The following is a 21,812-nucleotide window of genomic DNA, read 5'->3' as shown; positions in this document are numbered from 1 at the left end:
TTCTGGAAGGTTCTCCTCTCTCCACAGAGTAATGCTGTAGCTCTGACAGAGTGACCATCGGGTTCTTGGTCACTTCCCTGACTAGGGCCCTTCTCCCACGATCGCTCAGTTTAGACGGCCGGCTAACTCTAGGAAGAGTCCTGATGGTTCTGAATTTCTTTCATTTACGGATGATGGAGGCCACTGTGCTCATTGGGACCTTCAAAGCAGCAGATATTTTTCTGTACCCTTCCCCAGATTTGTGCCTCGAGACAATCCTGTCTCGGAGGTCTACAGACAATGCCTTGGACTTCATGCTTGGTTTGTGCTCTGGCATGCACTTGTCAAGTGTGGGACCTTTTATAGACAGGTCTATGCCTTTCAAAATCATGTCCAAACAACTGAATTTACCACAGGTAGTCTCCAATGAAGCTGTAGGAACATCTCAAGGATGATCATAGGAAACATGATGCACCTGAGCTCAATTTGAGCTTCATGGCAAAGGCTGTGAATACTTATGTACATGTGATTTCTTAGTAGTTTTTTTTTATTTTTATTAAATTTGCAAAAATCTAAAAAAAAAAAGTGTTTTATACGTTGTCATTATGGGGTATTGTGTGTAGAATTTTGAGGACAAAAATTAATTTATTCCATTTTGTCACATAAAATGTGGAAAAAGTGAAGCGCTGTGAATACTTTCCGGATACACTGTACATGGATGTCAAGTATGCTTATTTGCATGTCTCAGAATGCCATCAAAGATCTGCAATTGGATGTGTGCAAATCTAGACCTATAGCAAAGGGACTGCATGGTACTTTTGAACTACTGCTCTACTTTCTTACATAAATTTTTCATGGTGTCATTAACCAGAGCAGTCCTAGTCTGTAAGTTGGGCGGGACGTAGAAGCCATCCACCATCTGAAATTAATAACTGCCGTTGAGGTTAGGTTAACACTATTTAAATATGGGTTTGTTGAGGTTCTCCTCCATATCCACACCAAAAGACAGACCTTAGAACCCTTAGGAGGAGCTGTGACCACAGTCAAACTATTGACTGGCCCACCTCTTTCCAGAATGAATGTACTACTGGACAACTCTATAATAAATGCCAAAAGATACCAACAACATTAGTAATTTTCAGGTAATGGATGTTCTACAGCTAACCATTTGAAAGAGTCAGACTGGTGTGAGGTAGGCACTGTGAAGAATGCGAAAGTGTATCTGTCGATACTGCATACAAAAGGTAGCTGCTTATTGCTGCCCTGCTTCTAGTTGGTATCAGAAGTGTCCCCCAAGTCAAAAACAAAACAGCAGCTACTCCCTAAGCACAGTCAGGCTCTCTAGAGATACCAGTAGTAAAAGTTGTGCATATTGTACATAATTCATGGTTTTGGGAGCCTACCTTAAACATAACAGCTTTGACTGGAGAGTCCGTTAAAAGAGGACTCCCCCAAAATTGAGTCCTAAAGGTGCGTACACACACAATGATTTTTTAACGACGTCGTTATTGTTCAATCGTTTAAAAAATCGTTCAGTGTAAAACGATAAACGAACGATTATTGTTCATGCGCGTTTGTCGATTGTAGTTTGTAGTTCAGCCAGACTGACCAACTGAACAATTTTCAATAGAAGTTGCAACATATTTCCTTCAACACAAAATCGTTTATTAAGTAAAGTAAAACCAACTACTTTGTAAAACGATTTTCGTTCACTTTTTCAAGGGCAAAAACTGAACAAAAATCGTTCATTACTTACATCGTTGTGTGTGTGCGCACCTTTAGGGCATGTCATAATTGGAGGTATCCATAGAAGTGTGTGCTTGAAATAGCTAATTCAAGCTTCAATTGGTCAAATAACTTAAGACATTTGAGCTGAATACATTTTACCCAGGGTACATACCCCTTCCATATGACAAATAATGTCTTTATAGAGTTTAGCTAATTCCCTAAAGTGATTAATTACCCAAAGGGGAGTTTCATGGTGAAGATAATTTCCCCCATCAGCATGTGTATAATGTTCCAAATTATAGAGGCCTACTTAATGCTAGAAGACACTTTATGGTAAATATGATGAGTGAGAAGGATTCGCAAAAGGCTTAAAGAGGGGTCTGTCTGCTCACCAAGAAAATGCTCAGGGTGGATTACTTTTTTGTAGGTTTATTAGGGAGGGAGCTAAACTGATACTATATCACCCCAAACCAGCAATGACAAGTGCTTGTTAATAATATGAAACACTCTTAACGGGCAAATAAATAGGGGCAAGTTGCAGCATATATAAATATTTGTGTTGCACTACCATTTTGCTCCGTTTAATTCTGCGACCTTTTCAATATTAGGTTTGATTTACTGAGATGCGGCATCAGTGATCCAGATCTCCAAGCATTTTGATATACAACCATGAATGCCAACTATTGCCCTCCGAAGGGTCAAACCAACCCCGCAGGAAGATGTTCGACTTGCTCCAGTTGAGACAAATGCTTGAAAAACATCCCAATCAGTCTACCACTTTTAGAAGTGTGGGTTTTGCCACAAACAAAGTAACGTGTTGACTGCATACAAGGCAATATTATCAATAACTGCAACCATAAGGAGACCACAGATATTGTAGTGCAAACAGATCATTCACGCCAGGGGTTCCTAAGGCAAAAAGGGTTAAAGATAGTGGACATCCATGCCTGGTTTCTTGACAGACTGAATGTGGAAGAAGCTCACTCAGATTCTAGCCGTGTGGGATACTAAAAACCTCACATACTGAACAAAGCCATCCCCTAAGGCAAAACAGAGTAAAACATGCCACGAGTACCCCCTCCCCCTTCCCATCCCTCAATGCAGTCAAAAGCCTTAGCCCGATACAAGGACACCACTACTGCCACCTCCCTCTCCAGCCAGGGTTGTCTAAAATTAATAACAGTGGATTCACTCGTCATAAACTCGGTCTGTTCTGGATGGACATCCTGAGCTATGACCAAGTTAAGTCTAATATACCGAATTTTGGCTAGGATTTTAATGTCAATGGTAAGGAAGGAGGAGAACAATACATTTAATACAAAATAAAAGAAAAAAACTATTTCTAGTAATGTTACAAGCTATAGCAAACAAATCTGATAATAAAGGAGAGGGAAGCTGGGGCTCGCATGTTAATGCTGTAATGGTTATATTGTACAGATAGTTCAAACTTGCTCGGCCCAATTCAGGTATTATATAGGGAAATGTTAAAGTGCTATCGGATACTACTGAAATGAGTGTATTACATTGTTTATTATAAATAGAATGCTGACCAGTTTGGGCAAATTGGGCTATGTGTATTGTATGCCAAGGAGAAAAATGTGGCCAGTCTGCTGGCCCTCTTTTCCAGTATTTGGCTTCCTATAACATCTCCCGTCCCATTCTCTAGGCTAATGATTGCTGCCTTGCCTCCTCTCTGATCACCTGTTCCCAGTCTTTGCATACAAGATTTCTCCTGCTTCGCTTATTAGACTCTCATCCTTCAAGCTTTCTCTTAAAACTCACATTTTCATTCTTGCTTACCACTTCTCTTAACTGCAGTCTCTGCCCTCTTTTCTACAATATGTCCACTCATATCCCATAAAGTAACAATAATTGGAAAAACCAATCATCAGTATAGTGATTCCTTCGTGGGGCGCTCTTTTGTAAATAAATGATTTGTTAGTATAATTAAAAATTAGCTTTTAATATATCTCCAATTTAAGAATAGGGATTTGATGTGCTCATTTATAAACTATCTAATTGAGCTCCCTTAGCAATTAATCTCATGAATTTATAAAAATAGATCTATTATAAGAATTAGCATAAAGTATGTGGTGACTATGCTTGTTTGAATTCATATGCTCATATAGCTCCTGATGGGTACATAATATATTATAATAGCAGGGTCAGGTACAGTTTGTATGACCTATAAAAATTGTAAATAATAATTGGAAATAACTCATAAATTAGAACTGTATGTAATAATAACTACTCGGTCATTTGAGATAAATCTATACATTGAGTGTGATAATAGCGTGTCTGCTGAGTATCATCCCAAATTCATATACCATGTATGGCCAAACACATATGCAAATGATCCCCGGTTTGCAACAAATTATTTAATCCCATTGCCGGGTTGGATACTACCTCAATGTAACCAAAAATATATAAATATACACATGAAATGCTAGCAGAGTACTCTGGAAAAAAAGGGAGAGCAAAGACCACCCTGTAGGCGTAAATATCCAAGATGACCTGATACTGATTTATATCAGGATAGCAGTCCCAGATGACATACTTAAATATTATAAACTACTATAGGCAGATAATATCATGTTGTGTCACATAACCCCATAGAAATTTAAATAGTAAGTACTGAGTACAAGTACCTGGTCCCCTCTGCTGTCCAGGGTCTTCTATGAGCAGACACCTGGATGAGAGAGGGATCAGGAATAACTCCGATAGAAAATAAAGGGAGAGGTGGGGGACACCGATCCGTATGTGGTGTTAGGCAGTGTCTGTTGCTGAAAGCATTGCAGAAATCTGAATGCGCCACTGGACCAGGTCACGACCCACTCGAAGAAGAGTACCTGAATTAAAATGACCGAAGGATTGTGCCTGACACCCTGCTGCTCCCTCCTGCAGTGGGGAGTGACTAGTGAATGGACAGTTCTTGCGCTAAACTCAATAGTCCAATAAAGTAAAAAGACTGCTGCAGATATCAAACTCTGCGTTAGTTTGAAAAAGAGATCAGAAAGAAAAAAAGTGGGGAATCTGCGCTGTCTTTATATTTGTATATATAATGATTAACTCGTAAGTGAATTATAACACAAGCAGATGGTAAGTACAAGCATAAATCGATATTAAATGTAATACATGTTAAAATACACAACAATATCAATATACATAAGAATAAAAAATAAAAATAAAACAAAAGGTTGTGTGAAAAATTTCACAAATCAAATAATAAACAATAAGAATAGTTGCAAGTGACCGTGATTAAACACCTTTTCAATCTGACCAAGGAAAATAAAGTGACTGATGGAATCTGGTACTGTGAAGAGCTCTTATCGTACCTAGTAACAATGTTTCCACTGAAAGATTATTGTTACTGTCAGTGTCACTTGTAGCATATGAAAAATTGCAGTTAATGTTGATCTCCAGTGGAGTACTCTGCTAGCATTTCATGTGTATGTTTATATATTTTTGGTTACATTGAGGTAGTATCCAACCCGGCAATGGGATTAAATAAGTTATTGCAAGCCGGGGATCATTTGCATATGTGTTTGGCCATACATGGTATATGAATTTGGGATGATACTCAGCAGACACGCTATTATCACACTCAATGTATAGATTTATCTCAAATGACCGAGTAGTTATTATTACATACAGTTCTAATTTATGAGTTATTTCCAATTATTATTTACAATTTTTATATGTCATACAAACTGTACCTGACCCTGCTATTATAATATATTATGTACCCATCAGGAGCTATATGCGCATATGAATTCAAACAAGCATAGTCACCACATACTTTATGCTAATTGTTATAATAGATCTATTTTTATAAATTCATGAGATTAATTGCTAAGGGAGCTCAATTAGATAGTTTATAAATGAGCACATGAAATCCCTATTCTTTTATTGGAGATATATTAAAAGCTAATTTTTAATTATACTAACAAATCATTTATGTACAAAAGAGCGCCCCACGAAGGAATCACTATACTGATGATTGGTTTTTCCAATTATTGTTACTTTTTGTGTTCTAGTTACTCGATTCCAGGGAGCACCTCCAGCATATAAAATTTATCTTATGATAAAATTATGCTATAAGATATGATATATATGGTACCTATTGCTGGTTTTACTTATAGATGTGAAATATAACACTGGTTATTATTCCTGTGCGGGATATTCTGGTTTCTTTGGCACTCATATCCCATGTAAGCATGTATAAGCAGGACCCTCCCCCCCCCCCCCCCCCCCTTTATTTTCTCTACATAATTATGCTAATTTATCCCTGCAATTATGTATTTATGGGAATTTACTATACTATTTGTATTAGTCTGTACTTCTGTGTCTTGTCAGTTATTCCCCTTGTGTGGGGCTCTGGAACCCTTTTGGCATCTTATAAGTAAATTATAATACATAATGCTGGTAATTGCTGTTATTAAGGGCCTGATTCAGAGATGCACACACATCCCGTTGCAATTTGAGATTCCATATGCAGCGGACTTGCGAAAATATGCTAATATCTCAGCCGGCGTATTGTGCACTGAGACGCACACTTCCTCTTTTAACATTCGCTGCTCATGTAAAAGAGCAAGTACATTGGAAACATCATGTACACATTTGGTCGCACATCGAACTTCTGAGCAAGCCTATGCTGTCTCCGCTGCGAACTAATTGAGCTTGCCCAGAAAACGTTCTAGACACGCCTGCGTTTTTCTGACCACCCTGTTATCTCCCCCAAACTCTTAACTACTCGTCACTCACTTTATGAATAAAGCAAGCGAGCAGAGGGCGGCATTGACGAATACACAGTAGCAAACAATTGCTTCACTGTGTCTGACATCAACATTGCGTGCATCCCTGAATCAGGCCCTAATTCACTAGTATTTTGGACACATTACACACTGGGTTGCTCAGCGTTGCAAGATTTTTTCCCCCTGTTTCTCATCTCCTTCCATTTAGCACATGGCTGCAGGTGCTGACAGGAAGGATCAGTACTGTCCTAACAGCGCTGGTGGGAGAAGACAGAATTGAGGCTCTGTCTGGAAGTCTGCCAGCCAGTGAGAGCTGTGAGGGGGCGAGGCCTCCCTGCAGCTTGACACACTGTAGGAGATTATATAATAGATGTACCTTCTAAGCACTACCTAAAATGGTGGGACTTTGGTGATCACTAGCTAAATAAGGAATAGGTTTGTCACATTAGTCTAAATGCTGATGTGTGAGATTATGATATGTTCCTTCCTAATTCATATCTTAATATGAAGTTTAATAGGAGCACATTTCCAACTAGGAATGTGACCATCCCCACAGAAGTTTTTTCTCTCTTCTCTAGATGAAGTTTGTTCAGTACAGAACTTTTATGGGATTTCAGAGGTAATAGGGGAAGATATATGGGAGGTTCTTAGCTCTTTTCTATAGGGGTATTTGTGTTTTAGGTGCTCTTCCTCTTTAAGGTAAAACTTTATCTTAATTTTGCATATGTCATAGTAAGAAGTCTCGGAAAAAGTGACTTCCCAACCACAAGAAAATGATCTCATAAAAATTCTTATTTCATCATTGCCATTACTGTTATGTATGTATTCTTATTTATGTTTTTGTATCCATAATTATTAATAGAAAGCAAACTGTTTGTTACAGTTACAGCCTATTTGCTGCACTATCAGAGGTGATGGAAGAAAATATTTCTAACCACCTGGAGAAAATGACGACTATGATGCTGCTGTCCCTGAAATCAAAGGAAGGAATAGTGGTATGACCTAGTGTATATTAGCCTACTAAGGATTTAGTCACTAAAACTAAGAATATATACCTGCATTTTTAAACCATGTATGTTCAATTTATAATAGTGGGATTTGGTGATTTAATGAAACATTGCACACATTTGTCATGCAGCCATTCAGGGACATTGGAAACACCATGGTGTTATAGAGTGAGTCTGAGCACTTTAAATCTTACAGCAAAAATATTGGGATGCCCATACCAAAAAGGCAAGTAGCTACCCACTCCTCTATCATGGAGCAGGTTTAAAGCCACGGTTCAGCCTGCGTCCTTTATGGGAGAGTAGGTGTGGGGTGCCTGGGCAGGGGGATTTGTGAGGCAGTCACGCACTATGCTTGAGGTTGGCTGCTGTGCTGGGTTCTGAGGGGACATATATCCATTTGAAACTTATTGGTGCTCCCTGCGCTGCACTCTATACCCATGTTGTTTCCAGTGTCCCCTAGTGGACTATGAGAAAAGGATTTAACCTAGTACAAGAATCCTATTTTCCGAATTAAGTGGACCATGCTAAATAAACAGACTCTATTGGTCCAGGACACAGTGCAGAATTCATTCAAGTGGTTTATAGATCTCCATCATTACTCGCTTCTCTTGCTGTAACTACACTCCTGCAGAAAGGAGAAAGGGGGCTGGATAGGCGCACTGGTTCCCACTTATTGTGGACTAACGATATTAAACCGGTATATGTTTTGTTAATAATTGAATAGTACACATTTACATTTATCATGTGTGGTCAACATAGAGAAGAACCGGTGGTGCTCCCAAATGTAAGAAATAAACAAGTTATAAGAAAGAAAAAGAGAACTCTATTGGCTGGGGCACCACTTATGATAAATAAAGCGTCACTTTTATTATAATTGGGACTCGCACATAAATCAGTGGTGGTTCATATGCACATTATCTTGGAACCATTCTCAGTGCTGCAGGGATCTCTCCTACTCAAACCAATGTTAACAAGTGTATCAATTGTCAATAATATACCACCATGAATGTATATTCAATATTTTAAAAGGAATGTGGCAGTCTATATACAGTTAGGTGCTGTCTCCTGCAATGAAATGTACTCTTAGTGGGCAATATATAATGCACAAGATGTTGTCACACCTATAATAGTAGACCGATAAGATGACACCAAAAAGATACAAAAAACAAAATTGTTAATGTGAAAACTGACTCCAGTCCCATGAAAAAGTCAGTCACAGTGAAACGTACATAGGGACCTTGTAGTGAGCATACATCAGCAGGGTATTTGTGTTTGCACATTTACACACTCTCTGTCACCAGCAGACTTAACTGGACAACTTGCCCTCTCATCATAGTTCTGCCAGGTCTATGTACTCTTTTAATATGACTAAATCAAGTATAGGATATCTCCATGAAATTGTACCTATAAATGCAGTGTAACACAAAGTGTACAGATGGTTCCTCATACAACTTGTGCCTATTTGCCATATGGTGTGACCGAGATGCTCAGAGAGGAATAGCATACCTTAGTTTTCTTTAAATATTGCATTTTATTTGCATCACAGAATCAATGTGTAGTAGAGACGCTGGGCTGGGACTTGTAACCACTCAGGAATTAGTTTTAAACATTTACAAAGTCACAGGTGTAGCACAATGGCACTTATAGTGAGAAAAACCTGCGGCTGCTGCATCGCCGCTCTTCTTACGCAGATTCAGACTCATTCGCACTCATATGTACAGATTGATTAGTGCAATCTAGCAAAGTAGTATTGTCGCTGCCACTAGTTATTTATGCAAATAAGATGCACATTTTGAGTGAGAATGACACTCGGCGCGGGCGAGTCACCCCTGGAGCTGGCGAGGGGCGATTTGCCGCGACTTGAGCAACAGTGTATGAGTACACATCTGTTCATCTGTATTTTCTATCTAAATGTTTAGTATGGCAAATGTTGTTATGACCTTGAACTTTATAATATCACTCAATATCGTTTTCATATTCTAAACAACAGCTTCATTATAATGAGAATCGCTCCTTCATGCTGTTTGATGATGAGGTTGATGAGGAAGATGCTGTAATTCAAGATGAGGAGGAGGAGGAAGAAGATCCAGACGTTGAAGGGTACACTGTGACCATTAACTTCTTTCATTAATTACCTTTTGCTAATTGAAACATGTGCAAATATAGATCTGCTGAAAGGAAAGATGAAGAATTGCATCACTGATATCCTTTAAGCAGGTTCTTGGTACAGTAAGTACACCTGAGAGAGGCATTTACAGGGTTTGCAATATTTTTTTACTTTCACACACAGTAGATACAGGTTGAGTCTCCCATATCCTAAATGCTCGGGACCAGGAGCATTTCGGATTATTTCGGTTTCGGAATACCTGGGGGGTGTCATGGGGGGTCTGGCAGGTGTTGCAGTGGGTCTAGCAGGGGGGTGCGGCGGGTGTCGTGAGAGGTTTGACTGGTAACGCTGAACGGTGGGAAGGGTGACGCGGAAGGGTCCGACGTGGGCTGCGGCTGGTGGTCCAGCGCGTGGACCACGCACACGCCGCTAGTCATTGATACTAGTGACGTCATGACGTCGGGTCACGTCATGATGTCACAGCTGCCCTGAAATATTCTGTTTTTTTGGAATATTTAGGTTTTTAGAATTACGGATATGGGAGACTCAACCTGTATTTAACTAATACTTTATTTTGATGGTGAATAATGGGCTATTCTCCCTGTATCTTTTCTCTCACAAGTAAAACCTGGAGTCTAACCTCTGTCTTGGCTGCAGGAAAATGTAAGGGAATTAGGAGCCACAACACTCTTGCTCAAATGCCCTGACGTCTATCTAATGTGTAAGGCTGGGTATATGTCCCAACTGTGCTTCCTGATTATTCTCATTCAGTACTAGGGGCACAGTCAGTTGTGTTTTACCCCTAGGAGACAGGGCTATATAACTGACTACTTCACCTGCTTATGGCCTCCTCTTCACACCTTATCCTCCTCAGTTCTTTTTCCAGTGCCCTACAGATTATTCCTCACACATCTGGCCTCAATATGCCATGTGCTGCAAGATGCCTGGTGAGGGTGAGCCGCCAGGTCCTGTGCGACTCAGCTTGCGCCAAGCGTTTTTTTTTGCCCAAAGGTGAGTTTTTGTTGCAAACGAATGCGACAAAAAGCTTTTTTTAGTGTATGAGGCAGAGTGTATCTGCTCTCCGACGTGTTCTCTAAAGCGCACATACCCTTTCTACTGTCAAATGACGCTATGGACGTTTGTTTATAACAAGTAAGTGGTGGACCTTTCCTTGACTGAAGAGAGAGGCAAAACTAGAGAAAATTACTTCTATGGGGCCCTCAACACTCTGCTGCAAGAGCTACCAACTACCATCAGGATTTCCAGTATCTGGATGGAGTGTCGACATACCCAAGGTTGACAATGTACAGGACGACACCAAATTATCGACAGGTACAAAAGGTCAACAGGTTCAAATTATCGACACATGCAGGTTTATTTCTACTTCAGGGTCCACAGGGTGACCTTGGGGTATAGCTGGATCCTCGGGCACCACGGAGTTAAAGCTTTTAGCTGCTCCCAGGATGCACTTGGGTCCAACCTCCCCTATACCCCGCCCCCGAGCCACAGGCACCACAGTTTAAGATGGTGCCCGGCCGGAGTCGGGTCACCCTGCGGGGGGGGGCTGCAGGAGCAGCCCCCTAAAGCTTTTTATTTTAACTTAGTTTAATTTTTACTATAAGTTTTTTCTCTAGAGCAGCAGCGATGGGCTGTCTGTACAGACGCCCACGCTGCCGCTCCTTCTCCCTGCTGGCGCCGCGACGCCAGCACTGAACTGGGGATCGCGGCGGGGGAAGCCAGAGTCTGTACTAGCCGGACTTTGGTTTTCCCCCGCGACTGCTGCCGGAAGACGCCGGGGAGATCAAGGTAAGCCGCGCACCGCTGATTAGCGGCGGTGCGCGGGTTCCTTTTAAATGCAGTCCCATGCCCCCGGTCTAGGGGACAGACCGGGGGCGCTAGCGGTGGGGCGGGCCCCCCCTCCAGCGGAGGCATACCCCGCCAGACCACTAGACCACCAGGGTAAATTAAGCGGCAAGCGGGATGCCGGCAACCCGGGGGTTAACTATGCTAGCCAGGGGAGGAAGCCTTCCCTGTCTAGCGGCTCCTCCCCTCAGCTCAGCGCGCCTTTCAGCTAGTAGTCTGGCGTCGCTGAGCTGCAGATACTCGGGCCACTCCTCCTCTGAGGTCTCCAGCGGCCATTTTCTTCAAGTGGCAGCGCAGATCTTCAGGGAGCACGCGGACCGGTCCCCCTGTGTACCTCTCCCCCGACAAGGACAGTGTACACAGCACTATAGCCCTCCCAGACACTGAATCTGGGCAGGTTGATTGTAGTGGAAATGTGCAGTGAGTATATCTTCCTGCATGGTATGTGACTTTTGCTAGTGCTGCCTGTCTGTGTCTTTTTTTCTACTTACTGTCAGCCTATACCTATCCCTTTCCTTCTCCTACAAGCCCTACAGGTGTGCGGGGGAAGGGTGTTTCTACAGACCTCACCTATATAAATCACGTATTTGTGAGTTCCGTCACATACAGTTGTGTGCTACACAGTACCATATTGTGGGCTGTTGTTCAGCACACTGGTGAGTGCGCACGTTTTCTTCCTAAGTCATGTCTGAGGAGGAGATTGAGCACTCCGGGGCTCCGGTATTGTTCTCCTGCAGGCGCTGTTCTGCAGGAGTGGATAGGGAGGATTTGTCACAAGACGGCCTGTGCGGACGGTGCCAGGCGCTCCCTGGTATGTCTAAACCTCCCATGTCGCAGGAGCCACCATGGGCGATGTTTTCCCAGGTGCTGGTGTCCATCGCGGACCGTCTGTCGGTCCCGACTGCCGCCCCTACTAGGGCGTTGCCCCAGCCTGCCATCCCCCATTCCCCGGGTGTCCCACAATTATTGCAGACTCCCCCGGGGTCTCAGCCTGTTGGTCCCTATGCGGGGTTGCCAATGTATATTCAGTCCACCCTTGTGGCACAGCAGGCTGTGGTGCCGTTTCAGGCTCCTGTGGCAGCTCCTCCACCCTGGGTGGATGCTCTTTCCCACACTGTCCAAGATTTGGCGGCAGCATCTTCGGCTTTTATTCTTCATCCACTAGGGGACACTGGAGTTCAAGACAGTGGGGTATAGATGGTGGTAGAGCAGAGCTTGGCACTTTAAATAATTTAAAAGTGTGACTGGCTCCTCCCCCTCTATGCCCCATCAGCCCCAGTTTTTAGAATGTGCCCGAGAGAGCCGGTCGCACATCTGACTGTCTCCAGCCTTTTTCATATTTTTTATTTAAACAAGCATTGAGGACAGGCAGACTGCTTGCTGTGACAGTCTGCCTGCTACGGGGGAGCCGCCGGGAGGGCACCACACGGCTACTGCAGCCTGTGTCCGGTGACCCTGAGGAGGGGGCACCAGCAGATGGAGTCATCGGACCCTGCGAGGACCCGCCACTGCTGACACCGGCATGTGTCCGGGTTCCTCGCCGCCCCCTCAGCCCAGCATCCCGGCCGCAACAGCCCGTAAGTATATCCCACCACTCCTGACTAGCTGGAGTGGTGGGCGAAAATGCTGGGCTCAGGACAGCGCGCGCTGTGCGGCTGTTACACAGCCTCCTTCCCCCTGCCAGTAAACAGGCAGTGTCGGAGCTGCTGATGAGACCCGCTGCTGCACTCGGCAGTCAGCGTCCGGGTCTCTGGCTTAGCCTAGCCACTGTTCCCCCTCTCCTATTTAAATGAGGGGATGGATAAAGCAAGAGGCCCCTCTACGTTGGTAACAGCGCGGTGCTAACCGCAGCTGTCATTGAAGACGCCTGCTCCTCACTCCTATATGCAAGGAGGGAGACTGCTGCGTCCCACTGCTACCATAACGGGAGTCTGCAGCCCCGCTATTATAGCCCTGCATAACGGGGCTGGGGCGGGGCTTAAGGAGCCGCTCAACGCGGCTCTAAGTTGCCGCGCTGGTGCTTGTATGAAAGCACCGGCGCTGGCTTATGCTCATTAGCCGCTGTAGAGCGCGGTACAGCGCTCTTAGCGGTTGGTTGCTGTGCCGGTGCTTATTTGAATAAGCACCGACGCTGGCTCTCACAGCGCTATGCCTGCCTAGAGAGAGAGGCTGGAAGATAACATAGTGCTAGTAGTGCAGAGTCCCCGTTAGCGAGACGGGGTTGATTTAGCGCCATTAATGTGGCGTTGGGGGCGGGGCTTAGCGGCGACCCGGCTAAGGCCAAAACGCTGGGCTCAAGGACAGCGCGTGCCGCGCTGCGGTTAGAGCTAATGAGCACAGCTGCGCCTTTGTACGGGATCCCCCCTCATGTAGTCTGCACTGCAGCAGCATCCCTGAGGTTATAAAGCGGCTCACTGTAATAATGCCGCTTCCCTGTACAACGCTCTGGAACATCCTGCCTGAGCAATGCCAGCAGTCAGTTCCAACACAGGTGGGCAAGCGCTGACTCCCCCCCCCTGCTCAGGAGAGAGGCTGAAAGACAGGACCCGCCATAGCTGAAATCGGCAGAGTCCGGGTCTCCTGCCCCTTCCCCAGCATGGCTGTTAGTAGGCTGACAGCGGTGAGGTCTCCGTTGCACCGCGCACCCTCCCGCCCTGTATGCTGCGTTGTCACTTGCAGGGAAGTGCGGGCGCTGTTGCAGTGCTTGTACAGGGAGGAGGCCTTCCGGTGGCGCACACTCCACGCGCTACAGACCTGGGCCCTCCATTTCAGTATTCGGGCTAGGCATAATGCAGCACTGCCTTAGCGATTAGCAGCTCTCATCTATTAACAGGAGGAGACGCTGCGTTACGCAGCTCCTGGCTGTGCTGAGCAACTTTACATGCCCGCTCCTCCAAATGATGATTAAGCCCCCCTCGCTTGTGTAGGAGCCATGATCGCTCCTCCCGTGTTATCGGCACCGGCTGGACCTTCAACTACTCCGCTTTTATGCGGTTCTACTGCGGGGGCAAGTAGCGCTGTGTTGACTGGAGTATATCAGTGGCTCACACAGCATGGTAATTCAGGAATGCATACAGTCCAGCGACTACAGCAGCGCCCCTGCTTCCCTATTATGGGCAGCAGTATCTACCTGCACACAAGCAGTATAGCTCAGTGCACTACCTGCAGCAGGGAGTGCTTTAGCACTGGTCTCCTACGAGACCCCTCCCTTTTTGGGAGTGCTTCAGTAAATAATAAGGGATGTCCGTCACTGTATGACAGGAGTATTCCCAGCTAAATACGCTGTGCTGACGGGACACGGTCTCGCCATTTTGCCAGACAGTGTAGTGGTTAGCGTTGCTGCCTCGCAGCAGTGAGGTCGTGGGTTCTCTTCCCACCGTGGTCCTAGCTGTGTGGAGTTTGCAAGAAACGGGTGTTACCCACCTGTCATGGCTTCCCCTTGGTTCTATAACAAAGGGCACCTGGCTTAACCTAATTAGATATATAGTATGTATAGTACTTGTACTAGTCATTGTTCTGGTTGCTGGGGCCAAAACTTATGGTTATAGCTTACCCGTAACCAGGGTTAGCACATTATTGCGTCCCATCCCCAGGCTTATGCCTCATAACCCTGAACACGCTCTATCTCGTCTGATTTTGGAAGCTAGGCAGGGTCAGGCCTGGTTAGTACTTCGATGGGAAACCACCTGGGAATACCAGGTGCTGTAGGCTTATATAGGTGCCAGCACATATACTACATTATAGGCTGGTTTTAAAACCTTCCAGTTCTGTATAGTGCTAGCTACTGTGCATAGCTAGTTGTTAGCAGAATGGGAACTAGCCTAAACCCCTGTTTGCACTATAACACCGCGTTCTGAGAGGGGCCAGTTACTCAGCCGGTGCACATTCCCGGCTAGAGGTGCTGGGCTGACGGGACACAGTGCCGCCATTGCAGCGCAGGGTATTACCCACTGTCAGGCTTCCCCTTGGCTTTATAACAAAGGGTGCCTAGCTTAATCTAATGGCCTGATATCATAGCCTGTGAAGGTTACTCCATGGTGTACTAGCTACTCTGCCTAAACTGAGATCGTCTTTTTGATTCCCTCTTCGAAAAACGGGTTAATCTGGAGCTAAAATAGCTCACCTGAAGCACGCACGCTCATAATATATAAGGCGAGTACACCAGTAAGAAGTCCCAGGAACGACACCAGTCTGGGACAGCACGCTGCTAACACATCTTGCCTCTACGCCATAACAGAATGACGGCCACAGGAGCAGCCTCCCGGCGTGGAGGTAAGCCACGGTATGTATATATGTGTGTGTGTGTATATATATATATATATATATATATATATATATTAGTATATGTTGTATTTTATACCAGCCCTGCTTTAGAATATATACATGCTGGAGTGAATTTGTCCTTCCATGGCGCTAATTATGCTCAGGTTCTATTTTAAATATTATCGTCGCCTACTAAACTTGTATGTAGGTACACGTATGCATATGTGGATATCGCGTCTTATCTTTACCATAACATACTAGCATAATTAAAGATGCTACGATTGGAGGCTGGACGCTCCTGATGCGGTAGTTGGTACAATGACTCCGCTTTACACTATCTCTCCCTAGAAATTGGGTTGTGTGTGTGTGTATGAATATATAATGTTTATACTTCCACATTCATTAGGTTTACCTATTATTCCACGGATGCGTAGCCGCCTGGGTTTACCATAAGCTGTAGGCTATATCCATTCCTATTATATGGTGGTTCTATAAACTAGAGTCATGTTCTACAGCTTACATAGTGATAGTCACAATTCCCTGGGCATTGCTTCCAGTATGGTCCCTATACATGTCCTGGGGCGCGCCCCATTCGGGGGATCTATTCTCATTACAACTACAGTGGTGCACTTGTATTAATATTTCCGAACAGGTACCCTTCTCAGTATCTATTCCGGTACTCCATATTTTTGTCGCATATCTCAATAAAATGAGTCTCAAAAGGGCCCTTAGGTACAATTCATACCATGAGGCCTTGGGCCGCCCACAGAACAGGCTCAATTTAGAGTCCTGTTATACGACCACCTTGTCACCACTAACATTTTATTAGTTTCCACAGTAATTTCTACTGCACTTCTCCAGACTAAGGTCCGTGCTGTAGAGCATTGATCTTAGCCCACTGAAGCTACTCTTTATACCTAACATGGCGGGTTGCTGTGTGATAAAAGGTCAGTGACATTCTACATAGCGTCCAGAGTGCTTCTGGTCGCTCACAGGTAAGAGCTTACCTCACTAATGCCTAGGAAGATGCTCCTATTTCATGCAACCTGACATACATAACGTTAATCTCCCTTACGGAGCCTAGCGGCTGTCCTAGCAGCCCTCTGCTCTTTTAATCAGTTGGCTCTACACTTTAGAGTTTCCCTGGTGTGTGGGTGCATAGTTTGTACATTGAGATTAGCGACACTATTCTACTAGAATCTGTTGGGGTTATGGACCAAAGCGCATCTCTGGGCTAGTGCACATCTTTACATAAGTGTGACAGTCACTATGTTCCACGCAGGGGGCCTGGTTGGGTTTTCCTGTTCAGTATCTGTTGATATTTTATCACACTAATAGGTACCTGACGGGTACTTGCATGGTTGTCCTGCTGCCCTGGCCTTGCTGTGTGGGATGCTTCCCTATATAGGTAGCTCTCCCTGGGTGGGGTTACATTCGTGCTCCTTTACTGCTAAGTTCCTGGTTGTTTTCACACTATGTTCGGGCCGGCAGTTGGTACTGACTACGCACTTCCATCAGGTTGGAAGTTGTCTTTTTATCCCTGTTTTCAGTATGGGTTATACTGCTGTCTGACCCTCTGAAAGGAATTGTAGTCTCCATCCTCTCGTATTCGCCTCTGCCTCATGTCCCGTGGGATCTCCACACGTTGGAGACTTCTATGGTATAACCTTTCCGCTGGTTCACAACTTTGTTGTAGTGGGACCTCAAGGATCGTTCCAAGCGATTGTTCGGTCTTGTCTTTGACCTCCCAGCATACTCTTTATTGGGAGTCTGTGGACAGGATCAACTTTGTATCTGTTGATTGGTATTGTCATACTTCTATCTATATGATTATGACCAGCGGTGCTGGGATTCTGCTGTCTGCAGCTGTTGCAGTTTCCTGTGCAGACTCTAGTACGATTCACGAGTTCTTCTCGTTTTCTGCCCTTCTCCTATGGATTCTTGTTGGGGCTCTCTGCTACCAGCTGTCTGGTTTGGTCTATTTTCAGCCGCTTCTCAACTGTGATTGTTTTCTCGCCAGCCGTTCTGTTAATTTTGGCTTCCGCTGTGCGTACGTTGTGGAAGTTCTTCTGTGACTGTCTCCTGAGGAGTAGTGTTTGTCTACTGTGCTCTACGACACTTGATCCTCTGCCTCTGCTGGGCCTATTGTTCTTGGCAGTCCCTATTTCGGTTTGGCCGAGGGGTCAGCAAGTTCTCCGCGCTTCCCACCCAGGAGGTTGGCTTTGGGACGTCCCCACTGTCTTGAACTCCAGTGTCCCCTAGTGGATGAAGGAGAAAACAGGATTTTGGTACTTACCGATAAATCCCTTTCTCCGATTCCACAGGGGACACTGGACGCCCGCCCAGCGCTGCGTACCTGACGTTTTGTTGGGTTCATTCTATGGTTGTGTGACTGCATGGTTCCCTGTTATGGGTTCCACTGTTCTCATTCAGTCGTTCCGTTCTGTGGTCTTCTCCTTCTCCTCGTTTTCTTTTCTCTTGTCCTCCGTCTCCTCTCGGGCTCAGTTCTTAAACTGGGGCTGATGGGGCATAGAGGGGGAGGAGCCAGTCACACTTTTAAATTATTTAAAGTGCCAGGCTCTGTTCTACCACCGTCTATACCCCACTGTCTTGAACTCCAGTGTCCCCTGTGGAATCGGAGAAAGGGATTTATCGGTAAGTACCAAAATCCTGTTTTCAGTCGATGTTGCGCAGTGACGTGCCCTCCAGGGCGTCTAAACGCTCAGTCATGGCGCAGGCTGCGCATCTTTCGGATTCTGAGGGGTCCTCGGATGATGGTGAGGTGCAGGATGACTCAGCCTCAGATGCCTCATTCCAGGAGGTAGACACTAAGTCTTCCATCAATGTGCGGGCTCTGGTTAAGGCGGTGCGGGCCATTCTTCTGATTGAGGATGAGGCACCCGCTCCCAAGTCAAGGTATCCTAGTTTTAAAAAAGCTAAGGTTACTTCTGCAGCATTCCCCTTGTCTGATCAGTTGACTGATCACATGGCGGTGACCTGGCAGACACCCAGTAAGCGTTTCCTGCCACAGAAACGCTTGGCGTCCAATTATCCATTCCCGGAAGCGCATTGTAAGAAATGGGAAACTCCGCCTGCAGTCGATTCCCATGTAACACGCCTCATCAGGAGTGCTACTTTGCCATTGCCGTCTATATCCTCGCTGAAGGATCCTACGGACAGGAAGGAGGAGACTTGTCTAAAGTCTATTTATTCTCTCTCAGGGGCTGTAGCCCGGCCGTCCATGGCCATCTCCTGGGTGGCCAAGGCCATTGAGGGGTGGGCCAACGCCTTGGAGGACACGTTTACGGATGAAGCTCCGGACGTCCAGAGGGCGTTGTTAGGACAGATGAGAGATGCCGCCTCCTACATTGGAGAAGCATCGTTGGATGCTAGCCTGTTGACCTCTAGGGTTTCGGCGGCAGCAGTGTCTGCTCGTAGATCCTTGTGGTTGCAGTCTTGGAGAGCAGACGCGGATTCAAAGAAAGGCTTGGAGGCCTTACCTTTTAATAGAGAATTACTATTTGGTCCGGACCTGGACAAAATAGTAGATACCTTGGCAAAATCCAAGTCAGCCTTCCTCCCTTCAGCTACTACACCTGCTAAGGTCCGAAGCTCGGCCTTTCGTTCCTTTCGGGTTCAGGGCAAGGCAAAGGGTCAGTCCTTCCCGAGGCAGTCCGCACCCAAGACCGCCTCAAAGCCAAAGAAGCAAGCCTGGACTGCTAGGCGCCCTTCTTCCAAGCAAGAAGATAAGCCTTCTGCGTGATGGGACGGGCCTCCCTCTGGGTGACCCCAGAGTGGGAGGCCGACTTCTTCAATTCGCCCAGTGCTGGCACAATACCACCACGGATGCCTGGGTGCAAGAAGTGGTCTCCCAGGGGTACGCCCTGTCTTTTCGGCACAGGCCGCCTTGCCAGTTTTTTTGCACAAGTCCTTCTCAGGACAAAACCAAGGCCTTGCAGGTTCAGGAAGCCATAGAGGCCTTGCTGACGGCGGGGGTCATTATACAGGTTTCTCAGGGTTCCCAAATTCAGGATGGAAACTTTGCGTTCCATCATTCTGGCGATGGAAGGGCTCTACCCTTTGGTCTCTCCACGGCACCAAGGGTATTTACCAAGGTCATGGCGGCTCACCTTCGGAGCCAGGGAATACGGTTGCTACCGTATCTAGACGACCTCCTCTTGCTGGCAAGCTTCCCGGAGGTACTGATCCAGCATCTCCACCTGACGGTCGCTTGTCTACAGGCGCACGGCTGGTTGATCCAACTGGAAGAAGTCCTCCCTCATCCCATCACAGCGGATGGTTCATTTGGGGGCCCTGCTGGACTCTCGTCAGCAACGGATTTTTCTGACTCCAGAGAAGGTCTCCTCCTTTCAGCTGCGGATTCACAGTTGTCTGAGCAGTGGCAGAGTGTCGGTGCACTCAGCGATGAGAGTTTTGGGGTCCATGGTGTCGGCATTCGACATGGTGGAGTTTGCCCAGTTCCATTCCAGGCCCCTGCAGGGGCTGATTCTTTCGGAATGGAACGGATTGCCACACAGGATCCGCTCTCAGGTGATGGTGTTGTCCTCGGAGGTGCGTCTGTCCCTTGCCTGGTGGCTGCAGACGGCTCATCTCCTAGAGGGGCGCCCCTTTTGGATCCCGGAATGGGTTCTGCTCACGACAGATGCCAGTCTCCGGGGTTGGGGGGCGGTGACAGGCTCCTTGTCACTTCAGGGTCATTGGTCAGCGGAGGAAGCGATTCTTCCCATCAACATCCTGGAACTGCGGGCAGTATACAGAGCCCTGCAGTCGTCCGGCACCGCTCTTCACGGAAGGGCCGTTCAGGTGCAGTCAGACAACGCCACCACGGTGGCGTACATCAATCACCAGGGAGGGACTCGCAGTCGAGCTGCGATGTCGGAGGTGTCCCGCGTCCTGGCTTGGGCGTAGCGCTATCTTCCAGCTCTCTCGGCAGTTTTCATCCCAGGAGTCCTCAATTGGGAGGCAGACTTCCTCAGCCATTACGACGTGCATCCCGGGGAATGGTCGCTTCATCCAGAGGTATTCCAACTACTCGTGGACAAGTGGGGGCTGCCAGAGCTGGACCTGATGGCGTCCCGTCACAATCACAAGCTGCCCGTGTACAGGTCAAGGACAAGGGACGCAGGCGCAAGTCTGATAGACGCGCTGTCGGTGAAATGGCTGTTTCAACTGGCTTACTTGTTCCCTCCGATATCTCTGCTGCCTCGGGTCCTGCGCAAGTTCAAACAGGACGGAGGCACACTGATCCTGGTGGCCCCAGCGTGGCCCAGAAGGCCGTGGTACTCCTATCTGCGGAGCCTGTCTATCGACGCTCCGTACCTCCTACCTCAACGGCGGGACCTGTTGTCTCAGGGGCCCTGTCTTCACCCAGATCTGGGTCGACTATCTTTGCGGCGTGGCTCTTGAGACAGCCGTCCTGAGGTCTCGGGGCTTTTCTAGCTCCGTTATTACCACCATGCTGAGGGCGCGCAAGCCTGCTTCCGCGAGGATCTATCACAGAGTGTGGCACACTTACTTTCAGTGGTGCGAGGCCAGAAACTATGATCCCCAGGTGTTCCGGGTTTCGCGGATTCTGGCTTTCCTTCAGTCGGGTTTGGACTTAGGATTACGTCTTTCTTCGCTGAAGGTGCACGTGTCTGCTCTGTCGGTGTGGTTCCAGCGCAGGATCACTGCTATGCCGGACGTACACACCTTTTTCCAGGGAGTTTTGAGAATCCAGCCTCCCTTTGTGCCACCTGTGGCCCGTGGGATTTGGCGGTGGTTCTTCGGGCCTTACAGGGTCCGCCTTTTGAGCCCTTGGAGTCAGTGGAGCTCAAGTGGCTAACTTTTAAAACTGTTTTCCTCTTGGCAATTGCTTCTGCCAGGAGGGTTTCAGATTTGGGGGCGCTTTCTTGTCGTCCCCCTTTTCTGATTTTTCATCAGGACAGAGCGGTGCTTCGCACTCGTCCTGATTTCCTGCCTAAGGTGGTTTCCAGGTTCCACATTAATCAGGAAATTGTTGTACCAGCCTTTCAGTCGCCTGATCTTTCGGCTGGGGAGACTTCATTAGACGTTGTCCGTGCACTCCAGGTTTATGTGGACCGGACTAGT

General features: G+C 46.5%; 1 protein-coding gene across 1 annotated transcript in view; it reads left to right on the top strand.

Moving 5' to 3' along the window:
- The window catches only part of IPO4 (importin 4), a 205,142-nt gene that overhangs the window by 117,697 nt on the left and 65,633 nt on the right, over window positions 1-21,812 (top strand). The window contains exons 18-19 of the mRNA XM_088470020.1: window positions 7,345-7,456; window positions 9,459-9,568. Coding sequence (XP_088326146.1) covers window positions 7,345-7,456; window positions 9,459-9,568 — 222 coding nt within the window. The remainder of the gene's footprint in view (window positions 1-7,344; window positions 7,457-9,458; window positions 9,569-21,812) is intronic.

This window comes from Taudactylus pleione, unplaced genomic scaffold, assembly GCF_031769625.1.
Source record: "Taudactylus pleione unplaced genomic scaffold, aTauple2 ptg000095l, whole genome shotgun sequence".
In the NCBI taxonomy this organism is placed as follows: domain Eukaryota; kingdom Metazoa; phylum Chordata; class Amphibia; order Anura; family Myobatrachidae; genus Taudactylus; species Taudactylus pleione.
The sequence above is the reverse complement of the archived record's forward strand: the minus strand, read 5'-3'. Positions and strand labels throughout refer to the sequence as shown.